At 35.3% G+C, this 25,677-nt stretch overlaps 1 protein-coding gene and 1 long non-coding RNA gene across 4 annotated transcripts in view; one reads left to right on the top strand and one right to left on the bottom strand.

Annotated features, from left to right (window-relative positions):
* The first annotated feature begins 5,516 nt into the window (after positions 1-5,516).
* Positions 5,517-25,677, top strand: part of LOC136028402 (uncharacterized) — a 61,363-nt gene continuing 41,202 nt past the window's right edge. The window contains exon 1 of one of the 2 annotated variants that reach the window (XM_065706224.1): positions 5,517-6,465. In XM_065706224.1, the coding sequence (XP_065562296.1) occupies positions 6,398-6,465 (68 nt within the window). In that variant the 5' untranslated portion in view covers positions 5,517-6,397. The remainder of the gene's footprint in view (positions 6,466-25,677) is intronic. The other variant, XM_065706223.1, reaches the window with a different exon arrangement.
* LOC136028404 (uncharacterized) overlaps positions 13,113-25,677 on the bottom strand; it is a 48,751-nt gene continuing 36,186 nt past the window's right edge. For both annotated transcript variants that reach the window (XR_010617828.1, XR_010617829.1), the window contains one exon: positions 13,113-13,523. This is a non-coding gene — a long non-coding RNA (uncharacterized LOC136028404). The remainder of the gene's footprint in view (positions 13,524-25,677) is intronic.

The following is a 25,677-nucleotide window of genomic DNA, read 5'->3' as shown; positions in this document are numbered from 1 at the left end:
GGATGAAACTTAATGGGAAAAATAGCCACAAGTCGTAGATACATGATTGACATAACCGGAATGGATCCGCTCTTTTCGGGGTAGTTGGGGGGGGGGTTAATTCTGAAAAATTTGACTAAATGAGGTATTTTTAACTTACGAACGAGTGATAGGATCTCAATGAAATTTGATATTTAGAAGGATATAGTGTCTCAAAGCTCTTATTTTAAATCCCGACCGGATCTGATGACATTGGGGGTAGTTTGGGGGGTGGAACCTAAAATCATGGAAAACGCTTAGATTCGAAGGATCGGGATGCAACTGGGTGGGAAAAATAATCAGAATTCTTAGATACATGATTTACATACTTGGAACGGATCTGCTCTATTGAGGGGGGGGGTTAGTTCTGAAAAATTAGAAAAAATGACGTATTTTTAACTTACGAAGGAGTGATAGGATCTTTGTGAAACTTCATATTTAGAAGGACCTCGTAACTCGTAATTTGGAAAAATGAGGTATTTGTAACTTACGAAAGGGTGACGGAATTTTAAATTCCGACCAGATCCTTTGACATTGGGGGGAGTTGAAGGGGGAAACTGGAATTCTTGGAAAATGTGAAAATTGGGGTTCTGGATTCGCTCTTTGGGGGAGTTGGGGGAGGGGTTCAGTGATTTGGCGAATTTGGTGCTTCTGGACCTGCTAGGACGATGAAAATTGATAGGCGTGTCAGGGAGCTGCACAAATTGACTTGATAATGTCGTTTTCCCAGATTCGACCATCTGGGAGGCTAAAGGAAGAGGAAAAATTAGAAAAAATGAGATATTTATAACCTACGAGTGGGTGATAGGATCTTAATGAATTTTGATATTTAGAAGGACATCGTGACTCAGAGCTTTTATTTTAAATCCTGACCGGCGTCAAGCCTCTGATTTTCCTTTTAAATCAATCTATTGATTCTTGGAATTTTGTTAGAGCTCATACCTTATGAGCTCTTGGCTCTTAGTTCTTCTTGCCTCGTCATAAGTGCCATATGAACTCTTAGCTTGTTAATCCAGACAAATGGTATTTTTTAATTTAATTTTATACCTCCCCATCTCACCTTACAAATTAAACTTAATCCTTCCCGAAAGATTTTGTCTATGCTCTTTGACAGCCTGGATGCAGTTGCCCTCTTTTTATTTATTTAAATTTTAAGAACAGAAGGGGTAGTATCCCTGAAAGCTTCAACTTAAGCAGTCCCAGTCGTTCTCGATATCTTGCAGAGGTTACTTATTGGTAACCATAAACGCAGTGAATTTTGATTTAAAGCATAATATGCCAATTGCATAGTTGTGGTTTGTTGACATTTCCAATATCCCTAAAGAAATAGCTGCTAGACCGTTCTACTATGCTGAACAGAATGGTTATCTTAAAATTTGACTTCAGGTTTTAGAGATGTTTGAAAGGCTTGAGATAAGGGCTTCTTGCTCTCCAATCTCCTTTTTCTCTTAAAATGGACACTAGAACTCCTAATTTTGAATCGAACTAGCTTCTTTACAAGTTTCAATGAAACTTCTAGTAATTACAGGGGGATGCTGCCTATTATATTACTTATATGCCCTTTTGAAAACCTGCATGCATACAGTTTTTTCGTTTAGTTGAAAGCCCTCCTCTTTGTTCCCTAGGAGTTTCAGCTAAGTACCCTTAGCGTTATTAGTTACAGTAACTGTTGTGATAATATTACAAATTTACGCATAGTACCTTTTGTCTAGTTGAAAATCCCCCACAACTTACCCTCAAAGGTCTAGTTTAATAATATAAGTTGTTCTTAAGATATTTCTCTATCACCTTTTGAAAGTTCACAGACTCAGAGCTGGATTTAATTTGGTTCAATATCCAACCTAAACATTCGTTAGAAGCTTCATCTTAATACGCTTAATTTGCTTAGTAGAAATACTTTTAGCAGCAATAGTAGCAGTATGCGCACAACACATTGGGATTCTTTCAGCATCCCCCTCAACACCTAGGTTCTTCACGCTTTTAATTCTTAAAAGGGAACTAGAAATGTACATTTCTAATCAAATGAGCCTCTTCTAAAGTTGACATGACCAACCCTTCCATAAAACCTCACATATCCCTACAACTCTTACCCCTAGCCTCTAGGGGATCGTTTCAACCCCAAAGGCCCTGCTAACTGATCTTTTCACTATTTTTGAACAAATGGCTATCTCAAGATTTCTATCGGATGCAATTGGGGAAAATAGGACGTGGGGAGGGGTGCTGGAACCTGTGATTTCCAATCCATTTAGCCCCCTCCAAAGTTTATACGACCACCCTTTTTAAAAGAACCTTATGTCCTCGGGGCATAACCTACAACCCTTGCGCTGGGGGGAGGGGTATCATCCTCAAAAACATAGTTTCCAGACCTTTCAGCTACGCTGAACAAAGTGGCTATCTCAAAATTTTGATTGGATGTGTTTGGAGGAATTATGGCTGTGCGGGGGGGGGGGGGGGGGGGGAGCTTGTTGTCCTCCAATCACTTTTGACTATTGAAGGGCACTACCCTTTTCAATTTCTAATGGAATGAGTCCTTTTTGAAATTTCTACGACAGCAAATGGCCATCTGAAAATTTCTATTGGATGCATTTGGGGAAAATACGACGTTTGGTGGGCGGAGGGGGGACCCTTTCCATGCAAACCTTATATGTCCTCAGGATATAAGTAACAAACCTTGCGCTAAAGGCTCAGGTGGGGTTTTCATCCTCAAAGACATAATATCCCGACCTATGAACTACGCTGAACAAAATGGCTATCTAAAAATTTTGATTGGATATGTTTTGAGAAATGATGGGCGGGAGGGCGGCTTGTTGCCCTCCAATCACTTCTTACTATTAAAAAGGGAACTAATCCATGCAATTTCCAATCTTATGAGCCCTTTTCGAAGTTTATACGACAACAAATGGCCATCTCAAAAATTTTATCCGATCAATTTCCGAAAAAAATGATGTTTGTGTGTGTGTGTGTGGGTGGGAGGGGGATCTACTTTCTGAGCACTTTTCTCTTAAAAATGGCACTAGAGCTTCTTGTTACCATTCCAATGGGCCCCCTCCGAAACTTACACGACCACCCTTTCTATGAAAAACCTTATATGCCCCCTAGGCGTAATTTACAACACTTAACCCGAGGGCTCTGAGGGGGTTTAATCCTCAAAAACATAATTTCCGGATTTTTTATACGCTGAACTAAAACTATCTCAAAATTTTGATTAGATGAGTTTGGTAAACTGAAGAGAAATGTTTTTTTTACCTTTTAAATTTAAGTTATTATAAATACAGTTTATTGGAATATCTCCAGTAGGTCCATTTAAAGCAAGGTCTCTGTTTAATGGATTTTCTTAATTTCAATTACCTTCTTAAAAGAATGCGGGAAGCCATCTTCTTCGGATATTAAAGTTGTCTCATCAAGAAGAATTAAATAATCTTGATTTTCTGACGAAGTGGAGGGCCAAGGCAGAATCAATATCCTCATTTTTATTTTAAATTTCGCGTTTCAGAAAATCTTGTGTTCATACCAGGGAAGCCTGCGTTTGCCCTGTCCCCCTCCCCCGTGGAATTTTCCTTCTCTCATGTGGAAAATTCCCCCCCCGCTATTAATTCCGTATTATAATTAGAAAGGAGATTTAAATTTCTAACTTCTTGTTTAAGTCAGAGGCAAGCGTATACATTACCTATAGTAAAGACCCAGAAGGGTTCAATGTATTAATATTTGTTCATTTTTTTCCCCAGAGGTACTTCATGTGGAAGGGATGGCTGAATAAACGTTGGACGGGGCTCAGTCAATTGGAAATCAAAAGTTCCAGTACCTTTTTCTAAGATTTAGCTTACTTTTCAACCATTTGCTACTGAATGAGCTGCTACTGACTGTAGTTTCTTTAGGAAATTCTTATTGTAGTTTAACGGCTTTGTTTCAGCAGTTGTTTTAAAAGAATCTTCAGATAAATACAGAATTAGTTCTAAGAAAGAGATGAGAGAGAAAATGGAGGTTGAAATTGAAATATAATCCCTAGGGCTGTATCCAGGACTTTTTTTGGGGGGGGATTTTTGGGGGTTGAAGGCATCAGAACAGGAACAGTCACCTGAATCAGAATTTAAGTTTAAAGAAGAGAATCTAGATTTGCTAGCAGATCCTATTGAAGACTGTCTTAATGATTATAAAAGTGACTGAATGTTCCGCTATTATGATCCAGTGCCTAATTAATGAAAGTCCTCAAATATTACAAACCACTTTTTAACTTGTATTCGGTGCTTTTTTAAATAAATGAAAAATATCATATACGATAATAGGATAATAAAATGATAATAATACGATAATAAAATGTAGCTGAATACGGCTTTTTAAATATGCAAATCTGCTAGGGTAACATTATGTTTAAACGTAAAGAAACATTGGTAGGATGTCCAAAATCATGTACTGTCCCTGCGCTGAAGTATTACCGGCTATACACAAGATAACCAGAGGGAAAGCCTAGACTGTTAGTTAGATTAATGAAATTCAAGATGAGGGAGCAATACCTTTTTAAAGCCAAGGAAGATCAGAATAGCTTAAATCTTTCATTAAAAGGTGGAAGTGATGCTTAAAGAGAAGTGCTCACCTGGTCTTGTTGCTACAGGTCAACTCTAGAGCTCCAATTTTACCCATATTTCCTTGGGAGTACCTTATTTTACCAATTTTACTTACCGAGCTTTATCTCGCGGTAATTTTAAAACACTTCCTTTGACTATTAAAAAGAATGCTAGCCCTTTTAATTTCCAATCGAATGAGCTCGTTTCGAAATTTCTACAACAACTCTTTCCATACGAAGTGCCCTGGTTTAAAAATAAACTAAAACAAATAAATAATTAATACGTTTTGCCCACATCGCCCTTTACTTAGGTAGCGCTGCGCTGCCTATGATTTAACACCCAAAGCTATTCACATTTTTTTTTATATAATTGTTGGTTTTCCTCTTTATTGGTTTATTTTTGTTCGTTGTTTTAAAAAAAGAAGAAAAAGAAAAGTTCTGTTTTTTTTTATTAATAATTATTTTTGTATTAACATGCTCCTTGAACGATAAGATTGACTTCAAGGCAAAGAAATCGTACATTTAGAACTGTCCTATATTGTGACTTTGGCATTGGGGATTTCTTCATGGAGTGCCACAATAAGTGTTGAGCATTACTGACAGAAGATTCCACTCAGCACCACAGATACATTTCATACCAACTGGGAAATAATGTTATCTTTCGCATTTTTGTGTTGTTTGAATAAAAAATTTATGTTGCTAAGCATTGAATGAATTTTATCAGCACTATTTTATAATTCACGCTTGAAACTTTACAGATTAGTGAAAGTTTCACCTGTTTTTAATTTTTGTCATGCTCACTTTTATGCAGCTTTTTTGTACAAAACTCTTATTTTATCTTGTCTGTGGACTGTGGACGTTTAATGCTCTTTCTATTCCAGATGTCAAGATTCCTCTATTGGACTACAAATATGGATTTCCAGAAGGTGAATCTTGCTGTTTAGATGATCAATTAGAAAAAGTCCACTCAGGAAGAAAACCCTATGAGTGTAATATTTGTAAGAGAAAATTGTCCAAGAGGCACAATTTGAAATTACATCTAAGGACACATTCTGGGGAAAAACCATATGAGTGTAATATTTGTAAGAGAAAATTTTCTCAGAGGCAAAATTTGAAAATACATCAAAAAACACATTCTGGAGAAAAACCCTATGAGTGTAATATTTGTAAGAGAAAATTTTCTCAGAGCCATAATTTGAAAATACACCAGAGAACACATTCTGGAGAAAAACCCTACGAGTGTAAAATTTGTAAAAAGAAATTCTCCATTAAGAGCAGTTTAAACTCACATAAAAGATTTCACTCAGGTGATTACCCCAATGAGTGTAGAATTTGTAAAAAAAAATTCTCCACAATGAGCAATTTAAATTCGCATCAAAGAATTCACTCCGGCGAAAAGCCCCACGAGTGTAAAATTTGTGATAAAAAATTCACCCAGATAGGCAATTTAAAATCACATCAAAAAATGCACTCAGGGGAAATAACCTATGAATGTGAAATTTGTAAGAAAAAATTCTCCTGGAAGCAAAGTTTAAAATTGCATCGAAGAATTCACTCTGGTGAAAAACCGTTTGAGTGTAATATGTGTAATAAAAAATTCTACCAGACTGGACATTTACAATCACATCAGAAAATGCACTCAAGGGAAAAAGCCTATGAGTGTGAAATATGTACGAAAAAGTTCTCCTTGAAGCAAAATTTAAAATTACACCAAAGAAGGCACTCGGGTGAAAAACCCTGAGTGTTAAATTTGTGAGGAATAATTCTAGTTGGGCAGTTCAAAAGCTCATCAAACAATGCGTTTGGGGAAGAAGTCCTATGACTGGAAAAGTTATGAGAAAAATTTCTTCGGGAAGAGAAATTTACAATCACATGAAAGAATTATGGTAAGAATTCTTCCAGGCTGCCCATGTGAAAATCCCATATAGATAAATGCACTCGTTGGAAAAATTCTGGGAATATAACAGCCACCTTGGTAAACCAAAAGACTTTTCTCTTCTAAAATTTTAAAAGCAAATAAAAGATTCTCCCGATTTGTTCTAATTTACCCCCCCCCCCCTTAATTTGGCCAACAACTTTGATAACTAACGATTTCAAATTCCACAGTGCTGATGGACGAAATTTTTTTTGGTTACAAGAACGCCATTGTTCATAAACCACACAACTAAAAAAAAAAAAAAAAAAAAAAAAAAAAAAAAAAAAAAAAAAAAAAAAAAAAAAAAAAAAAAAAAAAAAAAAAAAAAAAAATTCTTGCTTGGGTCATTTAAACATTTCAAATTTTAAGTGTGTTTCAAGTATATTTCTCTGAAAAGTTTACTTTTTTTAAGCCAATATTTTTTGCTTTCCAAAATCTTCCTCCTGGGATATGTTCCAACAATATCAAGCAGAGTTTATATAAGTTTATGGTTAATAAAAATATTATATGGTTAAAAAATATAGTTTATGGTTAATAAAAATATTAAAAAATATTAAATATTAATAAATTTTATTTATGGTTAATAATTATAAAGTTTATATAAGTTTATGGTTATAAGTTTAAAGTTATATAAGTTTATATAAGTTATATAAGTTTTATAAGTTTATATAAGTTTATTATTTTTATGCAGCCCTGAAACTTAAGTGTTTCAACACGAGATGACGATTTTACCGTCATTCGATAGCTGATTTTCACTTTTATCCATCCATGGAATTTTATTTTTAATACTTGCTTTGCTTCTTTTTAAATTACAAAAAAACAGAAATATTCCTATTTTATAAGCAATCTTTATCTCTATTCCTGTAGTGTTTTGCCGTAATTAATGAGTAACGGCAATAACAACCCATCATTTTTGGCAATATTTTGAGTAAAGGTAATAGTGCAAATAATGCTTAAGATAGATGGTTCAGATGAATAAGAAAGTGGTTCCTTGTAATCATTAGTTTGCTAGTGTTTACAATTAATTAATAATTGTTACTTTTTTACTATTTGCTGATATATAATGTTTCCTAACAGGGAGACCAATGGACAAGAGAAAAACTGTTAGATCTCTTAACCGTCTTGTTTGTCAATTAGGACAAGGTGAATTGTATTTTATGCTATTTTACATAAGCTGCCTAACATGTAGAATCATTATGACCTTTAAGTAAAAAAGGGACCTGAGAAAATTCTTAGTAATATTATAGTTTTAGCTTGGTATTAAATAAAAAAACGGGTTTTTATACTAAAAATGAGGAGCGACATTAAAACTTAAAATGAGCAGAAATTACTCCGTATACGAAAGAAGACATCCCCGGAGATTGACTGAGAAAGAGTCAATCCCCCGCTCTTTACGCTAAAGTTTGACTCTTTCTCACAACTCTACTGTTTAAAACAGTAAAAAACCATGACGTAAAGAGCGGGGCGTTGAGGAGGGGACAGTCTGTTTCTTATACGGAATAATTTCTGTTCGTTTTAAGTTTTAATGTTGCTAAAGTTTTTATTGTTTTAAAAAGTAGAGTTGTGAGAAAGAGCCAAGGCATCCCCTTTCATATACGGAATAATTTATATTCGTATTAAGCTTTAATGTCGCTCCTTACTTTCAGCTAAAAAAAAACTTGTTCTTTTAAATTTAATTTCTGGGCGTTTTTGAATTAATGCAGGTTTTGACTTTGGCTCACCTTGCACATATAATTAAAACGAAATTTGCATATTAATTTTACTTTTTTTGGCTAAATGGCTTTCTCAAAGTTTTGATCAGACGATTTTGAGAAAAAAGGGGTGGGGGGCCTAGTTGCCCTCCAATTTTTTCGCTTACTTAAAAAGGCCACTAGAACTTCAAATTTTATTTACGAATGTTTTTATTAGTAATAAATATTACGTAACTTACGAGTTAACTAACGTAACGAACTTCTATATTCGTACATTTTTATTACGTATATGATGGGGTTTGTCCCCTCGTCTATGCCTCGCTCTTTACACTATAGTTTGAATTTTGTTCAATTCCTTAAGAATGCCCCGTGAATCACAAAGGCCGTTTAAGTAGAATAAATAGCTCTTTTCAAATTACTAAAAAGACTTCAGCGTAAAGAGTGAGGTATTGAGGAGGGAACGAACGTGGTCATGTACGCAATGATCTATGTTCGTTTTAAGTCTTCGTGTTGCTCATTACTTTCTGTTGAAAATACTTTCTCATTGTTTTTTCCTTCTTGAATTTTTATTTGTCATTGTTTTTTGTAAATAATGCTGCAAAATCCAGTGCCCCTTTCATTGAAAATCTTTTCCCCCGTGATAATTTCCTCTCTGGAAAGATCTTCCTACGTAACCACCTCTCACCGACCCACTCCCCCCTTCACCACGACCAGAAAATAAAATCCCCCTGAAACCGTCTGTATACTTCCCAATAACCAATACTGTATGTAAACAATGGGCAAAGCTCATAACTTGCAGCCCTTCCTTCGGGGACTGTGGGGAATTGAGCCGTCCTCAAGGACGTAGTTATTAGATATTTCGAGTATGCTGAGCAAAATGACTATATCAAAATTTTGATCCGTTAGCTTTGGGAAAAAATGAGCGTGGGAGGGGGCCCAGCTGCCCTCAAATTTCTGGACGCTTAAAAAGAGCACTAGATCTTTTAATTTCCGTTAGAATGAGCCCTCTCGCGACATTCTAGGACATCTGGGTCAATACAGTCAATCCTGGGAATAAAAACAAATAAACACGCATCTGACATCTTCCTTCTGGCAAAAAAGGCAAAATTCCACATTTTTGACGATAGGAGCTTGAAACCTCTACAGTAGGGTTTTCTGATATGCTGAATGTGATGGTTTGATTGTCATTGAAATTTTTTGACTTTTAGAGGTGTTCCTCCCTTTTTTCGAAAATAAGGTAAACTTTCTCAGGCGCGTAACTTTTGATGGATAAAACTAAACTTGACGAAACTTGTATATTAAAAATCAGCGTAAAAATTCAATTTTTTTAATGGATCTATTGGTATTAAATTCCGTTTCTTAGAGTTATGATTACTATTGAACCAGGTCGCTCCTTACTACAGTTTGTTACCATGAACTGTTTGAAAAAGATAGCTTTAAAATGGGATGATATAAGTATCACGTTTTCTCTGTGCAATTCACATCTATATAATGACTTCATAGGGAGCATATGGAGCATACTTCATAGGGAACATACTTCATAGGATTATACTATATTATACTATATTATACTATTTATACTATATTTATAGATTATACTATATTATAGGATATGGAGCATACTTCATAGGATTCATAGAGAGCATACTTCATAGGGATGACTTAAAAGGGAGCATGTTAAACATTTGAGTCGGTATTTAACCGAAAACTATGAAAAGGAACCTTCTCCTATGTAAAATTGTAAGAAAAAAAAATCTTCTGATTGGATAGTTTGAAATCAAATAAAAGAATGCATTGGTGTGGGGGGTCCTCAATGATTATGAAATTTGTGAGAATTATGTCCTGGATGATCAGCGTGAAATTGCATCTAAGAATGCATTCAGGGGAGAAGCCCCATGAGTGCGAAATTTGTGAAAAATAATCCTCTCAGACAAGTCATTTATAATTGTATCAAAGATTACATTCTGGGAAAAACTCTATAATTGTAAAATCTGTGAAAAACAATCTTTTGTTTGGACAATTTGACAATGCATTAAAGAGTTCACTATTTGCGAAAAATTATGAATTCAGAGATTATGAGAAAAATTTCTCCCAGATGAGCAGCCTGGAATTGTATTAATACTCAGAGGAAAGCCATAAAAGTATAAAATTTGTGGGAACAATACTCTCGTATGGACACTTAGAAAGAGCATCAACGAATCCATTTAGACGAAAAACCATAATTGTAATTTTATTAGAAACAGTTTTTTCTGATCTTACCTTAATAAATGAAAAAAAATTGGTCTGAATATGATATGAGGAATATGTCTTATTTTTCAATCTTGTTAAACCTACGCTTAGTTAACCACGTTTCACTAAGGCAGTGAACAATGACCTGAGCTCTGGAAGTGGACTGAACCTCAGTTGTGACAAACAGCTTTTTATAGCACTACTCGAAATCGGCATCAAATTTATTAAAAAGTCTATAATACAAGACTTTATTCGTGAATTTTTTGTGTACCAAAATTCTTAAATAGCTGAGTTTTGTGTTTATTATTATTTTTTTTATTGATTAACCATTAAATTTTAACATGATACTTTTTGATATTTTTGCCTCATTAGTGTTGTTAGTCTTCCTTTTGAATGCTTGTCTCCCTATGGTTTTTATATTTGTTATTTAAATTTAGTGATACAGTATCATATAAAAAAAACTTTTAAAACTAATAAAACAAATTATATGCATTTTGTTCCTTTTTTTACGAGTCAGACGAAAATTCCGGGGAGGGAGGCTCAAACCCTGTACCCCCCCCTAGATACGGACTTGGTATCGATTGATTAATCTGATCCGGTTTTGTTCCTGATTAATCCGAAAATTCCATATAAGTTCTTATGTCCCTTGCAAAATCTCTTCTATTCAGTTGAGAATTGGCCATTCATGGTTGAGTTGAGAGTTGGCCATTCATGCTTTCAATTATTTGGTTTGGGGTGGGGGTCAGCGGCGTGACTTTTTAAGCTGAGCCAGAGTGGACCCAGCTCTAAATGGGTCCTGGAGAAATCTGGAGAAGATAAACAGGAAGGCTCTGCGAAAGCACAGGATGGCTGACCCCCATCCCCCCATTGGACTTCCTGGCTGAAGGGCCTTGAGACGGAGATCGCCGGCTCGGACCTTAAGGGTCTAGTGCCGCACCCTTTACTTCTTTTTTTTACCTTTTATGATTTCGAAGTCTTTGACCACAGCTGTCCACAGCTGTGGTCAACATTGTTAGAGAATTTCCCTAACAAATCGAATGTTTGTTGAAGGAAATAGTTGGGGCATTTAAAGTGAAATATTCAAAAATAAGCAGAATGGGTACTTTTTATGCTTACAGTTTTGATAGAGAATCGAGGAGTGTTACTATTTCTTATTTTTCTCTTCTTCGCCTTCTAGATTCCCATTTTATTTGCAATGGATACTTTTCTCCTGAATTGAAATTTCCTTTGATTCACACCTTTAGTCAAGATACATTTTTCATCAATTAAATTGATTCCTCAGTTTAATGTGTGAAAAAGATATAAATCAAGTCGTTAGAAAGAGATATGGACAACTTAAAAAGTCATAGCAACTTGATATGATTAACAATCTGACAATTTCGCTTATGCAATCTAATTGTTGTTGTTGTTTGGAATTGACGCGTTCGACCAATAGGTCATATGCGTTCATATCACTCAGTTGTTCTGCGCCTTCTGTAATCACTAGCTTTCTTGGGCGTCACTTGGTCAACATTCATTGAACCAGAACAGTATCACTTGACTTGCTAATGGAGGGTGGTTATTCGCCTGTTGCAACTGCCTGCGTTGAAAAACAGGAATCAAAATACTGCAACTATGCACTGTTAAACAGCAATTAAAATGCATTTACAACACAATTATAATAAGTAATACAATTTTACACATTATAACCATTATCATACAACAATATGCAGATAAAATATATATCTAAAATGATAAATAGAACAATTCTAAATCACTATTATACAGGTGCAAAAAAAAAATGTAATCTAATTATGATTTTTTACTATGTCAGTCTACTTCCTCTACACATGACATAATTTATGCAAATGCATTAAACAGTTACTTTAGGAAAGCTTGTGCACCGGTGTTTTAATTTTCGACTAGATTCAATATACTTTGCTAATTTATAAAATGCTCTGGGCCTTTGTTTCATTGGCTGTTATTAATAGTTACATTCTGTTTTCTATAAGATATGAACACTTTAAAATATTATTTTTTTTGGGGGTTTCAAAGTTTTGGTGTCAGTTTGCTATTATCAAGCTGAGATAAACTCACTGTAACACTATCTTTTTTGATCAGAATTTTTGTTTGAATTTTCTGCCTAATATCAGGTGTCCGCGCATTGTTAGCTAAAAATTCTGTTTCCGCCGTTCAAATAAATATTTATTAGCTAGCAATAGCACGGCGGAAAAACCTATGTAATGACTTCATCATGAACCAAAAGCTTTTAGCTCCTTCTTTGCTGGTTAGGCTTATGCGCCCAGGTGATTAATTGAAAAATCGATGAATAACTGCCAGAAATTACCTTTGACCCGTAGGCAAATTTTAAATATTGCAGTTTGAATACATTTTTTTTTTTTTTGGCTATCCAGAAGGTGCGAGCGGTGATGGGATCTGGTTTGCCATAGAGCTGGCACAAGTTCGTATTAAATGCGGAGCCTTCTTGGCGCCAGGTTAGGCGTTTGCATCTTGTCTTCCAATAAAGTACAAATATAAGGAGCGCCATACTTGTCATAATTAAAGTTCTAGAATGAAATTTTGATACTGGAGTTCTACAGTAAGAAGTTGACTAGAGTTAAACTATAGTCAGTCAAAGTCTAAGAACTGAACACAATCTTTACTACAAACTGTATCCTTTAATAATACAAAATTGTATAATACTTGAATTTTACTCCATAATTTAGTTGACAGTAGGTCATCTATTTTCTGTTAGAAATAATGCTGATGGGATCTGGTTTGCCAAAGAGCTGGCACAAGTTCATACTAGGTTAGGAATTTACATCTTCTCTTCCAATAAAGTACAAATATAAGGAGCACCATACTTGTCATAATTAAAGTTCTAAAGTCCACTGGGAAAATTTTTAATACTGGAGTTCTAGAGTAAGAAGTTGACTAGAGTTGAACTATAGTCAGTCAAAGTCTAGGAACTGAACACAATCTTTACTACAAACTGTATCCTTTAATAACACAAAATTGCACAATACTTGAATTTTATTCCATAATTTAGTTGACAGTTGGTCATCTATTTTCTGTTAGAAACAATGATCGCTTTTGGGTTAGGCTGCTGGTATGCGTCTGTCCATGTCGACTGAAAGAATCAGGAGGTAGTAACGAAAAGCCAGAAAACTGATTTTTGCAAGGTAATAAGCCACTAAAAACGAATTTGGCTAGGCTAAAATTAATATAATTAGCTTGCCTCAATTCTAAGACTTTCAGTGCGCTACATGCAGAAATAAATTGGGCCCACAAAACTATTACTAACATTAGCTACTCAAAAAGAACGTCTAAGGGAGGGGCAATTTGAATGATTATGAGGACTTGTAATCTCATAGCTCTGTCTTTAAATTTCAAAGCGCTTAGAAGATTCACCAGAACTTGCACTTCCTGGTATTATCTTCTTATTCGCTGAATAAGGCTTTTTTTTTCTTTGTCTCTATTTTTCTGTTTGACTTGAAGTAGTAATAACCTCTTATATCAGTCAAAGCATTAAGGCCGTGATTAAGTGAACTGATGGAACTCGAAAATCCCATGTTAAATTGAAAATTTATATATAAAAAGTACTCAAGTATTCATTGGCGGAAGATGCCGCTTTTAATATCAGGCCATAGCTTCTTGAAAATGCTACAAAATGTTTGAAAGGATTTTGCTCTATTTCCTCTAATTGCTTAGAAATCTTAGAAAATGTCTAGGTCTTTTTCACAAGTGTACTCGATAAAGGATATTGCTTTTAGAACAAAATCGGTACTATCATGAGCAGAAGACAATAACCTGTAAGATGATTGGAACCATTTTTCGATTTATTTTCCTGTTTTCTAACAGTCCCCTAGAATATTTTCAGCTACCTGAAATTTTTACAAGTCGGTTGCCAGAAAGAATCTTTTCAGATCGCCGATAATACCCCCAAGAGACCAAAATGACAAGCTGGTATAATCAGCTGCTTGTTAAGAGTGTGAAATTTTCATAAATTATTTCAATGCAATGAAGAAACCTAGTAATGAGAAATAGTCAGGAGCCTTCAGTAAAGTTGTGCACACAAAGCCGAAATCATGAGGAAAATTAAATCAAAGCGAGGTATACATCTTAAAAGTGTTACCACACATAGACAGCGTCTTTGTAAAAAGTATTTGGAGCTTGGTAGATGTAAATATTCAAAATACCTAATAATGCGGTACGGTGAAGAACTAGACAAGTCAAGAGATTTAGGTCAAGCGACAAACCTTGAGGCGGAGCAGAACCCCGTATCTTCCTCCCCGTTGCCCTACCGGGTCGTGACTGGTGGTAGAAACTTGGATTGCGACGAATTGAAGGATTGCCGGCTAGAGACTTAAGTTTGGAAGCACAGGTGAGGAGGAAACAACCCGTAAAAATCATAGAACGCTAACGAAATTTACACCACCAGATTCAGCGTATTAGAGAATCCTACTGTAGTTTCAAGCTCCTATCTACAATTAGACAAAAAAAGGTTTTTTTTAAGTGAAAGTAAGGAGCGACATTAAAACTTAAAACGATCAGAAATTACTTCGTATATGAAAGGGGCTTTTTCTCCTCAACGCCCCGCTCTTTACGCTAAGGTTATTTACTGTTTTAAAATGTAAAGTTAAGAGAAAGAGTCAAACTTTAGCGTAAAGAGCGGGGCGTTGAGGAGGAAAAGCCCCTTTCATATACGGAGTAATTTCTGTTCGTTTTAAGTTTTAGTGTCGCTCCTTACTTTCATTTAAAAAAACTTGTTTTTTTTGTTTAATTTCTGGACGTCTTTGAATTAATGCATGGTTTGATCTTGGCTCTCCACACATAAATAATTAAAACAAAATTTGCATATTAATTTTTCGGGGCTGAATGGCTTTTTCACAGTTTTAATCGGAAGATTTTGAGAAAAAAGGAGCGAGGGAGGAGACCTAGTTGCCCTCCTATTTTTTGATTACTTAAAATGGCAACTATAACTTTTAAATTTTTACGAACGTTTTCATAAGTAAAAAATATACGTAACTTACGAATTAAATTACGTAGCGAACTTCAATATTCGTATGTTTTTATTGCGTATATGAGGGGGTTAACCCATCGTCGATACCTCGCTCTTGATATTAAAGCTTAAATTTTGTCCCAATTCCTTAAGAATGACCCCTGAATCACAAAGGCCGTAGAATAAATAGTTGAAATTACTAAAAATGCTTTAGCGTAAAGAGCGAGGTATTACGAGGAGGTAGACCCCTCAGATGCGTAATAATTTCTGTTCGTTTTAAGTTTTAATGCTGCTTCTTACTTTCAGTAGAAAAAAAACTTTTCATGTTTATTTTTTCATTGTTTTTTTTTTAAACAATGCTAGAAAATCCTGCGCCCCCTCCATTGAAAGTATCTTCCCCCATGAGAAGTTCGTCCATGGAAAAATCCTCCCCGGTAACCCTCCCCCTCAAATATCCCCCCAAACCAAAAAAGTCCCGCTGAAAACGTCTGTACACTTCTTAGTAATCATTACTATATGTACACACAGGTCAAAGATTGTAACTTGCAGCCCCTCCCACGGGGACTGCGGGGGAATAAGTCGTCCCCAAAGACATAGTTATTGGGTTTTTCGACTGTGGTGAATAAAATGGCTATCTCAGAATTTTGATCCGGTGAATTTGGGGGAAAATGACCGTGGGAGGGGGCCTAGGTGCCCTCCAATTTTTTGGTCACTTAAACAGGGTATTAGAAATTATCATTTCCGTTAGAATGAGCCCTTTCGCGACATTATGGGATCACTGAGTCGATACGATCACCCCTGGGAAAAAAAAAAAACAAATAAACGCGCATCCGTGATTTGTCTTCTGGCAAAAAATGCGAAATTCCACGTTTTTATAAATTGGGGCTTGAAACTTCCACAACAAGGTTCTCTGATACGCTGAATCTGATGTGTGATTTTTGTTAAGATCGTATGACTTTTAGGGGGTGTTTCCCCCTATTTTCTAAAATGAGGCAAATTTTTTCAGGCTCGTAACTTTTGATGGGTAAGACTAATCTTGATGAAACGTATATATTTAAAATCAGCCTTAAAATGCCATTCTTTTGATATAACTATTGGTATCAAAATTCCATTTTTTTTAGAGTTTTGGTTACTATTGAGCCTGGTCGCTCCTTACTACAGCTCGTTACGACGAACTGTTTAAAAATGTGGAATTTTGTGTTTTTTGTCAGAAGGCAGATCACGGATGCGTGTTTATTTGTTTTTTTTTTTCAGGGATGATCGTATCCCAGTGGTCCTAGAATATTGCGAGAGGGTTCATCCTAACGGAAATGAAAAGTTCTAGTGCCCTTTTTAATTGACCAAAAAAATCGGAGGGCACCTAGGCCCCCGTCGCACGCTAATTATTTTCCCAAAGTCACCGAATCAAAATTCTGAGATAGCCTTTTTATTCAGCGTAGTTGAAAATCCTTACAACTATGCCTTTTGGGATGACCTACTCCCCCACAGTCCCCGTGGGAGGGGCTACAAGTTACTAACACTGACCAGTGCTTACATATAGTAATGGTTATTGGGAAGTGTACAGACGTTTTCTGGGGCGTTTTCATTTGGTTGGGGGCAGGGGTTGAGAAGAGGGGGATACGTCGGGGGAACTTTTCATGGATGAATTTGTCATGGGGGAAGAAAATTTCCTTGAAGGGACCACAGGATTTTCTAGCATTATTTAAAAAACAATGGAAAAATAAATATGACAAAGCTTTTCAACTGAAAGGAACAGAATATTCCTGTTATTATTTTCCTGTAAATATTAATTCCTGTAAATATTCCAGAATAATTTCTGTTAAAAGGAACAGAAATTATTACGCATATGAGGGGCTCTCTTCCTCCTAATACCTCGCTCTTTAAGCTAAAGTATTTTTAGAAATTTCAACTATTTATTCTACGGCTTTTGTTATCCAGGGGTCATTCTTAAGAAACTGGGACAAAATTTAAGCTTTAGCGTGAAGAGTGAGGTGCTGACGAGGGGGTGAACCCCCTCATATGTGTAATAAAAATATGAGAATACAGAAGTTTCTTTACGTAAGCTAATTTTAAGTTGTGTATATCTTTAACTAATAAAATTTATTTTTACTAATAATTTTACTAATAAAAACATTCATAAAAAAATAAAAGTTCTAGTTGCCTTTTTAAGTAACCAAAAAATCGGAGGGCAACTAGACCTCCATCCGCGCTTCTTTTTTTTCCTCAAGATCATTCGATCAAAACTATGAGAAAACCATTTAGCCAAAAAAAAAAAAAAATAAATACGCAAATTTCGTTTTAATTATTCATCTGCAGAAAGCATAAATCAAAACATACATTGGTTCGAAAACGTTCAGAAATTAAATTAAATAAAAACAAGTGTTTTTTAACTTAAAGTAAGGAGTGACATTAAAACATAAAACGAACAGAAATTACTTCAAAATGAAAGGGGCTGCTTCCTCATCAGCGCCCCGCTCTTCATGCTAAAGCGTAAAGAGCGGGGCGTTCACGAGGAAGCAGTCCCTTTCATATACGAAGTAATTTCTGTTCGTTTTAAGTTTTAATGTCACTCCTTACTTTCAGTTATTTTTTTTTCAATTCAATTCGAAAGAAAACTTTGGTTTTCTGAGAATCCTCGAAGAAAGCTTTCAACTAAGTTTGGTGTTTAGTTTCGAATTAATCAACTGAGGTATTTTAATTAGCCTATTCCTAGGAAAAAAAGTGAAAAAAACAATAAATTTTCAAATGCACTCTGTGCATGCCGTCCTAGTTTTATATACATGGGCATTTTGTATTTGAGAATGATAGTGCTCTTTTGCTCATTTTCTCTTCTCCCTTGGTCGGTAACCAAGCTTTGCAAGACCCAGCCAAATATATTACTATTCCTCGGCTGAAGCATCTCATCAAAGGAAGCTGTCTATCAAAACCTCTCACAAGACTTGATAATTGGTACTATTTGAAGTTTTGACATTCGACGGTCTCTAGAGAATTAAAAGACAGAAGACTAACCTAACTTCAATTTTGAAGCTCGATGTTTTCAAGTTCACTTAATCACGGCCTTAACAAACCTGGCAAGATCATTCACTCAAATTCTTTATTTACATGTATAAAGTATTTATTTATATTTTTCATTAACTCAACTTCAAAATCTCCTCGAATCCAAGGTTAATATTGAATGGTGGTCCATCTTCCCTAGAACCTTGACACATACGCCCATGCAGGGGCGGATCCAGGATTTTCTTTAGCGGGGATGCATAATAGGTTGCTTCGATAAACTTGCGAACAAAGAAATACCAGTAATTTAAAAGGAACCTCAACAATTATGCGTCGTATGTAGGTAGTGGCAATGGTCACAAATTTAATATAAAATCTGGTGAGGGTTAAAGTTCTAATAAATTTGTTGAAATTAAAACGGTATAAAAATATTGATAAAAAAATAGTACATTATAAAAACTATCCCGCAATGAAAAAATAAAAAGCTGTTCACCATCCATGAAAAAAAAAATGATATTTGGTATTTTCTGCATAATTTCTCGCCTTTGCATTTTTGACCACTATAATGAGTGAGTTAAGCTTTGTATTGTCAAAAAAAAAAAAAAAAAAAAAAAAAAAAAAAAAAAAAAAAAAAAAAAAAAAAGGTCTTGAACCATCTTTTGGGGGTCTTGTATTCTTAACCATTTAGCATGTCGCCTAAGTTTGTGGCATCGCTTAGTAATTATGATAACTATGAAGAGTAGGAAATGAGGATTAAGATACTACTTTTATATTCATAAAAGATGTATTGAAATTAAATATTAGTTCTTTTGGGGGTGTAACGAGAAAAATAGAACAAAGAGAAAGAAAATACAGGTAATAAAGCATTAATTAGTCACTATTCCTTTTGTTAAAATAATTTTATATATAAACAGTGTCAAATTTGACGAAATATCAGAATTTACTACTGAAAATTTCACTTTTCATAACAGCGTAGCGTATCTTTCCACTTTCTAAAGTTTGGTATATTTTGCTTAAATTACATAATTCATATTTTTATAAGAAAAGGTCTGATTGTTTATTTCTACTCCCGCCATATATGTTTATTACACGGTCAATCTCTACTGAAATGTCTCGGTGAACGCTTATAATGGCTAGTGCTGTCAGTCTAGAGTCCTGTCAGTTTAGAGCTCTTCGTTAGTATTTCCTCTCCTATTCATCCTAAAATATTCGAATAAAGACCGAAATCGTCAGAAAAATATTAGATCCAATAAAGATACATGTAGGTATGTGCTTCAAACTAAGTATATGAGTCAAAATACTTCTTAAAAAATAAATAATTACATGTTTGTGATTTTTGTATTTGATAGGTATAAATTGGTAATTTAAATGCTTTGGGTTTCAAGCTGTGGCAGATTTCTGAAGACATACTTACTGTTCACGCAATTATACATGAAAACAAAAGTATAGAAATCATGGAGAGCAACCGCTGAAACTATTTTCAACTTAGTGTAAAGCACAGCTTAAATACCAATATACAGTTATGAAAACTCCTATCTTGCCCATGAGAAGCTTTTGGTACAGAGCTCTGAACTTGGTGCCTCCTCCAAGCCCGCGCTCTGACGCGTAGATAGTACTACAACACCATAGACGGGAACACAATTTTGTTTTGTTGCATACACAGCTTAGATACCAATATTGGTTATCTAAGACGTGCTGCCAGTTTCCTGTCCCCAGCCGCTTGCATCCCTACCGCGCACTGTGTCCCAAAAATAAATCGAGGTTTCATAACTGTATTGATATCTAAGCTGTGATGTAAACCTCTCGACGAGATTCAAAACAAACCTATAACGAAACAGACACCTGCACCTCCAAGACAACAATCTGTATTATTTAATAAACACCTGTTTGTCTTAGAAAACATCCCCTATTAGGTAGCATGTACCTGCGTATTGTCCTGAGGGGAATCGCCGTTAAACTTTTTCGTCATCTTAAATCATTATTGAAAGAACTGCAATTATTGCAGCTATGGGTCTACCCCAAAGAATAGAAGCCTCATTAATAATATCAGCATATGTATCTTAAACTGACAATGTGAATTCATTTATTTTCAGTAAATCGCAAATTATGTTCTGGCCTTTGGAATGCACAGGGGGTTTTGAGCCCTACTCATGTTAATTCTTTTCGTTTTGAGTTTGACTCAGTTGCTCATTGTAATTTCTATTCGTTTTGGGTTACATTTATATTTCGACGCTGATTTGTGCTAAGTTTTTGCTTGGTAGATTATTTGATTCAATATTTTCTCATTTTTGGTTTACTGGAGTTCTTTACTTTTTTTTGTGGAGCTTGTTTTGTGGAGAAAGGTTGATACTATATGCAAACGCTGAACAAATTGCTTAACTTACAGCCCTTGTACTGAGGGGTTGCGTCTACCCTGAAGATGTTGCTATTCGGTCTTTGGATTATTGGTAACAAAATAGCTATCTCACAGGTTCGATGAAATTCATTCGGGGAAATAGATGTTAGGAAGGTGAGAGACGGTTAGTTGCTTCCATAACTTTTGACTCTTGGAAGGGGACTAGAAATATACACTTCCAATCAAATGAGCCTCCTCTGAAGTTTACTCGAGCACCCGTCCACGAAGTCCACTCATAACCTTTGCACTCCAGACTGGGGTGTGGTGTCAACGCCAAAAGGCCTTGTTATGTAATCCTTGGGGACTATTTATGAAAAAATTGTAATCTAAAAATTTCCATCGGATCCATTTGGAAAAATACCAAGTGGGATGAAGGAATCTGCCCACAGTCTCTTTGAATCTTAAAAAGGGCAATAGAACTTCTGGTTGCCAATCCAAAAAGCCCCCTCCGAAGTTTATGTGACTTTTCTTCCCCTACGAGCCTTATAAGCCCTCGGAGCATAATTTATATCTTTTGTCTTAAGAGCTCTCCGGGAGGGCGGGGATGTCCTGCTTATGTACATAACTTTGATTGGATGGATTTGGGGAAATGATGGTCGTGGTGGGTGGGGCTTTCCCTCCAATCATCTTTGACTAAAAAAGGGCGCTAGAGCTTTCAATATGCAATTGAATGAGTCCCTTTTAAAGTTTCTACTACAAATCTTTACAAAGGCCTTGGTCTAAAAAAAAAAAAAAATGTAAAAAATGTACTGATCGGTTATACAACTGACACTGGGGAAGTGAAGTTTGATCAACCCTAATGAAATGAAATAAAATGAATATAGAAAGGAAGAAAAGTTTATTTGAGCCCTACGGCCATACACAACATGGTTTAATGATACAACATTGCACAGAACACACACTCAATCAAACAGTTCGTGGTAACGAACTGTAGTAAGGAGCGACCCGGCTCAATAGTAAACGAAACTCTAAAAAACGGAATTTCGATGCTAAAAGATATATCAAAAGAATCAGATTTTTATGCTGATTTTAAATATACAAGTTTCATCAAATTTAGTCTTTGTCATCAGAAGTTACGAGCCTGAGAAAATTTGCCTTATTTCAGAAAATAGGGGGTAACACCCCTAAAAGTCATTGGATCTTAACGAAAATTGCACCATCGGATTCAGCGTATCAGAGAACCCTATAGAAAAAATTTCAAGGTCCAATCTACAAAAATGTGGAATTTCGTATTTTTTGCCAGAAGACAAATCACGGGTGCGTGTTTATTTGTTTTTTTTTGTTTTTTTTTCCCAGGGGTCATCGTATCGACCAAGTGGTCCTAAGTGTTGCAAGAGGGCTCATTCTAACGGAAATGAAAAGTTCTAGTGCCCTTTTTAAGTGACCAAAAAATTGGAGGGCACCTAAGCCCCCTCCCACGCTCATTTTTTTTACCAAAGTCAACGGATCAAAATTTTGAGATAGCCATTTTGTTCCGCATAGTCTAAAACCATAATAACTATGTCTTTGGGGATGACTTACCCCTCACAGTCCCTGGGAGAGGGGCTGCAAGTTACAAACTTTGGCCAATGTTTACATACAGTAATGGTTACTGGGAAGTGTACCGACGTTATCAGGGGGATTTTTTTTTTGGTTTGGGTGTGGGGTTCAGGGGAGGGGGCTATATGGGAAGATCTTTTCTTGTAAGAATATTTCATGGGGGAAGAGAAATTCAATCAAAAGGGCGCAGGATTTTCTAGCATTACTATAAAAAAACAAACAATGAAAATATAAACATGAAAAAGTTTTTTCAATTGAAAGTAACGAGAAGCATCAAAACTTAAAACGAACAGAGATTATTACGCATATGAGGGGTTCTAAAAATACTTTAGCATAAAGAGCGAGGTATTTAGGAGGAGATAAATACTTCACTCTTTATGCTAAAAATTTTTTAAGTAATTTTAACTATTTATTCTACGGCCTTTCTGATTCAGGGGTCATTCTTAAAGAATTGGGACAAAACAAGATTTAGAGTGAAGAGCGAGGTATTAACGAGGGGACCAACCCCCTCATATATATAATCAAAAATATAAGAATAGAAAAGTTTGTTACGTAAGTTAATTCTTAAGTTGTGTATTTTTTTACTAATAAAAACGTTCGTTAAAAATTAAAAGATCTAGTTGCCTTTTTAAGTGACCGAAAAATTGGAGGACAACTAGGCCTCCTTCCCCACCCCTTATTTCTCAAAATCGTCTGATCAAAACTAAGAGAAAGCCATTTAGCCAAAAAAAGAATTAATATGCAATTTTCATTTTAATAATTTATGTACGGAGAGCCAAAACAAGACATGCATTAATTCAAAAACTTTCAGAAATTAAATAAAAAAAACGAGTTTTTTGAAATGAAAGTAAGGAGCGACATTAAAACTTAAAACGAACAGAAATTACTCCTTATATGAAAGGGGTTTTTCCTCCTCGACGCCCCGCTCCTTGCGCTAAAGTTTGATTCTTTCTCGCAACTCTACTTTTTAAAACAATAAAAAACTTTAGCGCAAGGAGCGGGGCGTCGAGGAGGAAAAACCCCTTTCATCTAAGGAGTAATTTCTGTTTGTTTTAAGTTTTAATGTCGCTCCTTACTTTCATTTCAAAAAACTTGTTTTTTTTTATTTATGTAAAACAATACTTATTTTCATTCACTCGGGCTCGACTGAACCTCTCCCGCCTTTCCACATGTCGTGCCATTTTGCATATGGTTCCAGGATTCGAAGACCTCAGGATGTCAGAAAGTAGCACCAACCGATGGTCCCCCCAAATTTCATCCCTAAGACTTTCAAGCTCCTGGCACTCCATGAGGAAATGGGCTAATTTATTATCCTCTTTTCCGCAATACCCACACTTACCATTTGTACCCTTATTTTTTTTTTTAATCTCTGTTCCCTATGTACTGGAAGTCAATTTCCCCTCAACTGGATCAATGATTTTAAATATTTAAAAGGTAAATTTAGCTTAAAATAATAATCTTCCCCAAAAATGTCTTTTACTTTACTATATTCTTTTAGTGTTTCCGACGAACGTACTAAATAACCCCACTCTTGTATCTCTTGGTCTTTCAGTCTCTGCATAATTTCTGGAAGGCATTGTGTGTTTCCGGGTCCGTTTCCTTCCATCCACAAATAAGAGAGGCCTAGTTTGTCAAGAGATTTCTTGATTTATTGAGTCCAAGTAGTTTTCCTATTAATTTTGAAGCAAATCATTATAAGTTTGTTTAGCCAGTTGGTCCTCAGGAAGTTGGGTTATTATCAGCCTAAACTTAAATACTTGATAAAGCCGGTGCAGTTTCAGTGAGAAGATGCCGAAGTCTCCTTTGATTAGCTAGTTATGTGTTGTCTGGTGCAGCCTGAAAAGTCTTTTGTAGTATCTAAACTGGACTGATTCTAGCTTCTCCAGGCCCCATAGCTCGGCTCCGTAATGGATTGCCGGTTTAATTTTCGAATCAAATATTTGGTTAAACATTTTTCTGTTTTTTTCCTCAATCATTTTCAATAAAAATGCCAGGAGGAGTATTTTAATTTGACTACCAATTGAAGCTATTTTAAAATCTGGGGTATGGGGCAAAAATATGGATGGTCATTTCCCCTCTGTACTAAGGGATCCTATTTCTCCTCCCTCTTTATAGGATGGATTGTATTCGAGAATAAAAAAAACTTCATTTGAAGCCTTGCTATTACTTCCCTCAAAATTTCATTGACAAGCACTTTTGTTTCCCTCAAAATTATTTCCCTATTATTTTCCTATTATTATTATTCCTATTATTATTATTATTATTATTATTATTATTATTATTTATATTATTCCTATTATTCCTTATATATTCCTATTATTATTATTACTGTTATTATTATTATATTATTATTCCCTATTGTTATTATTATTAGTATTATTATTACTATTATTCCGCTATTATTTCCCTCAAAATTTCATTGACATGTACTTTTGTTGGCTCATATGCCAGATACTTGTAAGTTGAAACGCACCAAAACGTTGGCACTGATGACATTAGCACATGGATACAACCACATTCAAAGCAATGTAATCTTGCTGTTGCCTAGCTACAGAAAGTAGATAGTGATAAAAATCTCGAAGCAGTAATAGTGTCCCACAACTTAATAAGTGGAAACAGACTGATCACATTAGCACAGTTTTTCCAATCTGTTCTTTGCAGATACTTCCTGATGCATATCAGAATGGATACCACCTGAAAACAGGGCTTCCACTCCCGAATCTCAAAATTCGGGGAAAAGTTTAAAAAATTCGGGGAGTTTTCGGAGACAAGTCTTCATGATTCGGGGAATTTTCGGGGGCAAGTTCAAAATGGAATTTTATTACCAAATTTGGGAGCCGAAATTGGTTACAGCTTCTTTTTCAGGCTCAAGTAGGGCTTGGATCCACGTACTAAATCAAGTTTTTAGCAGAGTAGGTTCTAGAGCTAGAGTACAGGATTGGACCCCATAGCTAAAAACGATTTTTGTTGGCATTGCAGACAAAACCTCAGAACTATTTTTAAATAAATTAAAAAAAATAGGCTGAATGACACTCTGGAACTTTGTTGCCTTAGGTTCTATATTACCTTTGCTGCTTTATTCCCATAGCCCGAACACGAGATATTTATGTCATTTATTTTCAGAAAGACGACGAAAATAAAGTAGCCTGTAGAAAGGCAATTATCCCATACAAAGCAATAACATGTGCAATGATTTCTCGAAATAAATGAATATATTTCGGCAAGCAAACATGAACTTACACCAGAAATTTAATTTTAAGAAATCACCTGAAAGCAATGAACATAATTAAAAATTAAAACGAATAGAAACGATAACATAGTAAGAGGACTGTCCCCTTCTAAACGCCCAACTAT

Source organism: Artemia franciscana, chromosome 6 (genome assembly GCF_032884065.1).
Source record: "Artemia franciscana chromosome 6, ASM3288406v1, whole genome shotgun sequence".
NCBI lineage: Eukaryota > Metazoa > Arthropoda > Branchiopoda > Anostraca > Artemiidae > Artemia > Artemia franciscana.
This window is presented reverse-complemented; position numbering and strand designations above follow the sequence as displayed.